Below are 7,893 nucleotides of genomic sequence, written 5' to 3' on the forward strand. Positions count from 1 at the left end.
AATAACCACTGGCGCCTTAATGCAGGGGCTTACCTGGGCTGAAGCCCAGGGGCCTCGACCAATGAGGGGCCTCCTAATAATAATAATAATGAATCAATAATAATAAACGGCCGTGTCCGTATTCGCGGCGTCAGTCATTAGCCTACTCTGGAGCTAGCCCACATAATTGAGCACATTGCACTGCTCTACAATGACATCGATGCAGAGGCCCCCTTTGTCTTCTCTTCTGAAGTGTAACAAAATGTAACAAAACTTAATAAATCCCAAAGTAGAGGAGCTACAGGAGAGGCTGAAACTGACTAACAAATTTACAAACTCTGGAGATAACGTGGGTTGGATTGAAGCAACGATAAACGAATGACGTGGATTCCTGTAACTGTCCATGAAAACAGAAGGCATAGCAGGTAAATATCGTAGCAAATAGCCTGGCAATGAAACGGCTTTAAAAACATGTAGGCCTATTTCACTTGTCTCACTGGAGTGAATGCAGAACATGGGCTGTTGCGCAAAGAAATTAATTAGTGATCTGCATCTCCGTTCACCAAAAGCTAAGTTTGTGCTAACCCATATTCGCACAAATAATATCCTATGTTATGTTTTCTGATTGTTAACGTGAGATATGTCTCCATGTTGGGAAGTGTAGTGATAATGCATATAGCCAATGTTCACGTCACATAGTATTTCTGTCCCTCCCAATCTGTGTTAGAATGGTGTGTTAAGTAGACAGAATTTCAAAAAACCTCCTGGGGAACCCCCCAGACACGACAAACACATGCACTTTTGAAAAGCTTGAAACGTCCATATGTGTAACCCATCTTTTAACTTAGCCTATAGTGTTGTAAAAGTTCAACGCTGTTGTTTTCGTGCAGTAGGCTAACCTTTTTGATAAGCGATGTCATGGGTAGGCTGACGTGATTAAGGGCTTTCTGTTCCTGTTTATGTAAATGTTTTACATAGGCTCAATAATGATAGGCTACACTGCATGTTAGGCTATATCAACCAAAAGTGCACGTTATGTAAATAGGCGGGTCAGATCGCGGGCCGGGTATCATAATTAATATTTGCGGTTTGGGGGGGGGGATGGGACTTAAAAACATATAGCCCAGGGGCCTCAGGTGGTATTAAGGCGCCCCTGGTACACACGCACACACACACACACACACACACATACACAGCCTTGGTGCCATGTACGCCAAGACACAAGATAGAGGAGTGCTTCAATCAGCAAGTTTCGACAGAGACCTAAGCTAAATCTGTGTGTCTGTGTCTTTTGCTGTGTGTGTGTGTGTGTGTGTGTGTGTGTGTTTTTTTCTGTTTTTTCTTTATAGATTTGAACACATGGTGGACACCAATTCGAACCACTTCCTGCTGTTTCAATGTGGCATGCGCTGGCTTTATTTCCGGTTGAGCTTAATGTCTTCCTCAGTCATCCTGGCGGTGGCGCTGTTCGTAGTGCTCAGCCCAGACACCATCAGCCCCTCCTTGAAGGGCCTGGCCCTCACCTATACTATAGAGGTGAGCAATACACCATCACTACACCATACAGGTGAGCAATATACACCATCACTACACCATACAGGTGATATATACACCATCACTACATCATACAGGTGAGCAATACACCATCACCACAGCAGACAGGTGAGCAATATACACCATCACTACACCATACAGGTGAGCAATATACACCACTACACCAGACAGGTGAGCAATATACACCATCACTACACCATACAGGTGAGATATACACCATCACTACACCATCACTACACCATACAGGTGAGGTATGCACCATCACTACACCATACAGGTGAGCTGTACACCTTTACTACATCTATAGGTAAACTACTATAGGTGAACTATACACTAGGGCTGCAGCTATCTATTCTTTTTTAACTAACTAATTACAAGAAAAACAAATCAGCTCATGGTAAACACACAGATTTATTGGACTTGTTTGTTGCATTCATTGTATTAGGCTGATGAAATAATGTGTTGACTGAGTTAACTGGCTTTACAAACCATAAATATTCCAACAGTACCGGTAATTGAAAGAGTTAACTTACCGGGTATTCAACAGTGCCAGAGCATTCTCTCATAGTTAAGGTGGTTGTGGATTGTGTTTTAGAATGAGTCAATGGGGTTTTGCAGGATCTGGGTGCTCTGCATTGGTTCAGTTAATAGTTGCGTCTTGTAGTCATCGTACTATAACCCTTTCAGCCTCCATGGCAACACAACAAGTATTTAATTAGATCACTAATTTTCCCTTGCGATGTAGTCTACTCCATGTTGGTGTTACGCACATTGTTGATGTGAGCATGACAGAGGTGAACATTCTGTAATCTGTCAGATATTGCAACAGTAACTAAAAGGGTTGGGACTTGTGAATGGTCAATGCTACTTTGACTTACCTCTCCATTTTTCTCCTGTAGCTCACTGTATTGCTGTTCTACATGGTGACGTTGTCTTCAGAAGTAGAGGCCAGATTTACCTCTGTTGAGAGGCAGATGGAGTACATCACGGTATTCCTCTCTCTTTATCTCTGTTCTCTTTGTATTCATGTATGCTAATGTCTACCAGGCAGTGGTGGCTGCATGAGTTGAAACACTAACAAATTACACTATAAGGCTCAAAATGACCATAAACACTTTGTTTATGTAGATTGTGACATATGGTTTCATTAAACCCTCACCAACTCTCGAGTAATGAACAATTTATTGGTGAAATTCCACAATGATATGAAAGACGTGATTCATAGCTCAAAACCCGTTGCCACTGTCATATTTTCGCAGTGGTCATTATAGCAGAGGTCCTTGATTAGATAGAGGCACGTAATTCATTTGCTCGCTTCAAGACTATCTAATGGCTACAAAATTATTGGACCTACGGGAAGGCCCGTTCATTTGAATGGAACTTGCAGCCGAACGTGTGAACCTCTGCAGTGTTCTGAAAAGCTGTATGGGCTCTGTGCACCAGCTTACTTAAAGTCGGCAAACCAGTTTCCTGTCAACAAGCACCTGAAGATGAGTGCTTTAGTTGTACCAAAACATAAGAAATCCAATGTACCTGAGTCTTAATGTCCATGGGCGGCTCTAAGGAACACTGCTATGTGCCCTTCTGCTCGGCTTCAAGTCGTTATAAATGCGATTTTAGCTTTCACCTTTTTCCTAAAAACACTAGCCTACATTCAGTGGCTGCACAAAATAAAGGGGGGAAGGATTTTCAGTGAGCACACTTTTTCAGGTGTGTGTTGACAGCAATGTCAAAGAAAAGGAAACTGGCTTGCCGACTTCAAGTAAGCTAGTGCACAGAGCCCATAATAAGCTAATGATAGGCTACTTTAAAAAATAGTTATGAAAAGCTTTGTTTACTTTTGATCGGTAAAAAATATGTCTGCCCAGGATTATTATTTTTTTTTTTTATCTACTAGCCACTTTGGCTGGTAGGCCAAAAAGTTAATTTTGATCTCTGTGTGTGTGTGTAGGGTTGTGTATCGGAGGCTCCTCGACTTGTGAAGGGGGTTCACATTCCGGAAGGTTGGCCCCAACAAGGTTCCATCACTTTCAAGGACTACAGCATGCGTTACCGTGACAACACACCCATCGTGCTCAATAGTCTACGCTTCACCGTCAAGCCCAAAGAGAAGCTCGGCATTGTGGGAAGGACTGGATCTGGTACAACTTAACTAACAACTCAAACACACTCACACACATACACACTCTTTCTTTCTGTCTCTCAAACATATACAAATGGTCAACCACATATTAACAATATGTGGTTGACCATTTACTGTAACATCTACTGCAACATCTACCCGACATTTAAGTTCCCAATATTTAAATATCCCATTGCTTTAAAGGCCAGCTGTAATAGTAATCACAGTAATTAAGCCGATATAACTACATACTGTATCTATAAACTCACTGCAGATTAAACTAAGTGTAAAGTAATAACAGCTAAGTACATCTATGAACAAAGTAATGAAAGATATAATAATTATATATGCTATATTATCTATAAACAGATGTGTGTGTGTCTGTGTGTATGTGTGTGTGTGTGTGTTTGTGTGTGATGCTGGTGTGTGTGTGTGTGGTTGCTTGTAGGTAAGTCGTCTCTGGGCGTGGCGTTGTTCCGCCTGTCTGAGCCAGCAGGGGGCACTATGTTGATAGACGATGTGAACACCAGTTCCATCGGCCTGCAGGACCTCAGGAGTCAGCTGTCCGTCATCCCACAGGACCCAGTGCTCTTCATAGGAACAGTCAGGTAGGACACTTACACACACACACACACACACACACACACACACACACACATAGAGTGAGAACCACAAACAGGATAAGAAGAGAGATAGAGAGGACAGATAACAGTTTGTTGCCTGTGTGTGTGTCTGTGTGTGTGTTTGTATGTGTGTGTGTGCGTGTGTGTCTTGCAGGTATAACCTGGACCCGTTTGATAAGTACAGTGATGAGGAGATCTGGCAGGCGGTGGAGAAGACCTACATGAAACCCACGGTACGTCTCTCAGCTGCTGATGACGATGAAATGTCATCTTCAATTGGTTCACAGCTCTATTGAGTCCCGTCATTGGTTAGCAAGTTTTGCCTGAAATAACCACGGCTCCCTGACTTGCTTTGGTTTTCCAGTGTTTTTTTTTTTCTCGTACTGACAATACTCGGTGACCTCGAGAAATGGATATCTATGTCAGAAATGGCCAGAATTCCCCTTTACTGCAGTACACACAGTAACAATCATAGTAATAACAACACTAAATAGTAGAGGGGAAAGAGGAATGATCATGAAAAAAGGGAAGCCAAGCACTGAGTAGGGGAAAGAAGCCTCCGTGTAACAAGCCAAATCGTGCAGCTAGCATGGCTGGTACAACTTCGCAGGCAGAAAACCAGCCTTGCAATTTGGCTTTTCCATCAGAAACATATTTGTAAAAAGCATAGCTGGTATGATATAGAACATTATCGGAATATAGAATCAATATGAACATTTTCTTCGAGAACACGGATAGGACTGTCAGTAACAGGTCACTCTATGACGCAGAAGACCGGGGTTCAATTCCTGCTCGCTGCATTATACTGAGCCAAGCTCGTTATAAAAAAGCTAATTATTTGCTCACTCCTGTTCACAGATCATTGCAGCACTCCAGTCTACATGTGACAAATGAATGTATGGCTTTCCCAAGATCTAATGTTTAAAAAAAAAAAATAGTCAGGAGATTTCCCAAGCAGGAAGCAATAGCCACAGCATTGATGTGCTTATCAAATATCAACTGTGTCAAAGGTGTTTTACCTGTTTTATTAAAGTGGCTTAGAGAGCCCAAGTTATCCTTCAGGTTCTTGGATAGTGTGGCAGGGCCAAACAAAACAACCTCTTGCCAACATTTAATTTAGAACTAGAATTTCCTGTGAGTCATACAGTATTTCATACCCACAATGCACTCATTGAGTATTCCTATATAGCAATGTTTTAAAAATACTGTACATACATTTGGAAGTAATCATGCATAACCATATAATAAGATGTCCTAGACCTAGTGGGAGCATGTGCAGAGACAAAAGACCACAGAATAGACCCTGTGTTTTTCCCTTGGTACATGACTGTCCATAATGGTTATAATGATAATGAGGTAAGAAATGTGTGTGTGTGTGTGTGTGTGTGTCTCAGATTTCACAGCTCCCTGAGGGTCTAGAGGCTCCAGTGGTGGAAAATGGAGAAAACTTCTCAGTGGGGGAGAGACAGCTGCTGTGTATGGCCAGAGCACTGCTGAGGAACTCTAGAGTAAGAACACACACACACACATACTCACACACACACACACACACACATACTCACACACACACACACACACACACACACACACACACACGCACACACAAGCACTGACAGTGTTTTCCTCCTCAGATCATCTTGCTGGATGAGGCCACGGCCTCTATTGACTCGGAGACGGACTCTCTGGTGCAGCAGACCATCCGGGAGGCCTTCAGGGACTGTACCGTCCTCACCATCGCCCACCGCATCAACACAGTCTTACAAAGTGACCGCATCCTCGTCATGGACAATGGACAGGTACACACACACACACACACACACACACACACACATAGATTGGGTAGATTGTAGATTGTGGCAATGTGGTTATCACAGAACAAAGACCAGACACTCTTTTATTTCTTAAAAAATATATAGTTAGGCCTATTCAAATACATAATGCCCCACCTTGATCAGAACCTTTTTATGGGAGAACATTTTTAGATTGTGTTTGTTAAAAATGACTATCGGCCAATATATCGTTTTTAAAAAAACTCAAATATTGAAATCAGTATCGGCCTTCAAAATCCCATATCGGTCGGCTCTAGAACACACGGCACTATCCCATCACATCAACACGTCCTACAAAGTGACTGCGTCCTCCACATGGACAACGGACAGATACAAGATGTTTTAAACTTTATTTTAACTGCCATGCAAAATTCAGGATACTGAGCATAGTTGTATGTGTTATAACACTGCTGTCCTCTTGTTATAAGCATCATGTAATCAGCTGTGTTATAACCAGGGCCGGTGGAAGGCATGGGCATTCTGGGCGCCAAACTACCGGGGTGCCACAGCGTGGCAAGCTATAGGCTACAACATTGAAAACACATTCATATTCAAATAATGACATAGACGGTTTAAATGCGGGAGCAGCAAGTAATTCATTTTCAGTGATATCGGTTAAATTAAATAACAGTCATGAATGAGACGTTCAAAGCCTAGTGCTGCAGAATACAGAAAAGTGCACAGGTTGAAAAACTTTTCTCCCACATATGGGTGCTGATCTTCAGCCTGTTCCTAATGTCCTGTTTAAATACACACCTAACAGACGGCATCATATTAAATAGGTAGTCCGATTTCTGTGTAATAGCCTGTAATAATAATATGTTTATGTTACGTGAAAGCCTTGCTTAATTGTAGGCTACCATTTTCTTCTGTGAGGCCTGGTCGCAATTGTCCCGCAACTTTTATTTTTCTGTGTGGTCCAGTAGCACTGGAAAGCAGCAACGTTGAGCTCCCCCACACATTGAAACGAGCCCCGATCTGCACACTGCAGCCAGGGGCTTCTGCGAAGGTAGCACACAGTCAAAAGTGGCACACAGTCTATGAACATGGGGGCGACATATTCCTGTTTCGCCCAGGGCGCAGGATTGCCTTCCGCCGGCCCTGGCTATAACATTGCTGTCCTCTTGTTATAAACATGTCATAAGCTGTGTTATAACAGTGCTGTCCTCTTGTGTCAGGTGGCAGAACTGGATCCTCCAGAGGTTCTGTTGCAGCGGCCAGACTCTCTGTTCTCCTCCCTACTGGCAGCAGCCAACCAGGTCAACACGTGATGATGGACACACACACAAACATCCTCCAGACCCTTCCACATATTGACTGCACCCTGTATTTTAATGTTTTTTAAGGTCTTTTAATTATTCTATTTTGTGTACTTTACTTTTTAATTATTCGTTTTTGCCTATTGCTTACACACTTGTGTTATCACAATACCAAAATTATGACTGCGATACAAAACCTGCCATAAATATTCCGGCAAAATCTTAAAATACCTGGAGAAGAAAGGACGCAGACCTCCATGTGTACGGAGTCATTTGTGTGTAATTTGGTGCACTTTGGTAGTGTGCAGGTTTAAACTTCTTACATGTTTATTATTTTTATTGAGTTAAGTGGCGGCTCCAACAGCATGAAGCACCAGTCATAATATACCTCGTTTGAAAGCTGAGTCTCAGGAATCGATACATGTTAAGCTTTCTATGTCAAAAATTGTTTTGATTAATATCACAAAATGAATCAAATGAATGACACAGGCACGCACAATTTCAAATAAAAGGACACTTTCGCTTTT

General features: G+C 42.3%; 1 protein-coding gene across 3 annotated transcripts in view; it reads left to right on the forward strand.

Annotated features, from left to right (window-relative positions):
* LOC121694794 (ATP-binding cassette sub-family C member 12-like) overlaps window positions 1-7,893 on the forward strand; it is a 33,288-nt gene extending 25,395 nt beyond the window's left edge. For all 3 annotated transcript variants that reach the window (XM_042075136.1, XM_042075138.1, XM_042075137.1), the window contains 8 exons: window positions 1,329-1,515; window positions 2,433-2,522; window positions 3,485-3,674; window positions 4,104-4,263; window positions 4,433-4,511; window positions 5,673-5,786; window positions 5,910-6,074; window positions 7,286-7,893. In XM_042075136.1, coding sequence (XP_041931070.1) covers window positions 1,329-1,515; window positions 2,433-2,522; window positions 3,485-3,674; window positions 4,104-4,263; window positions 4,433-4,511; window positions 5,673-5,786; window positions 5,910-6,074; window positions 7,286-7,378 — 1,078 coding nt within the window. In that variant the 3' untranslated portion in view covers window positions 7,379-7,893. The remainder of the gene's footprint in view (window positions 1-1,328; window positions 1,516-2,432; window positions 2,523-3,484; window positions 3,675-4,103; window positions 4,264-4,432; window positions 4,512-5,672; window positions 5,787-5,909; window positions 6,075-7,285) is intronic.

Source organism: Alosa sapidissima, chromosome 20 (assembly GCF_018492685.1).
Source record: "Alosa sapidissima isolate fAloSap1 chromosome 20, fAloSap1.pri, whole genome shotgun sequence".
Classification (NCBI taxonomy): Eukaryota; Metazoa; Chordata; class Actinopteri; order Clupeiformes; family Clupeidae; genus Alosa; species Alosa sapidissima.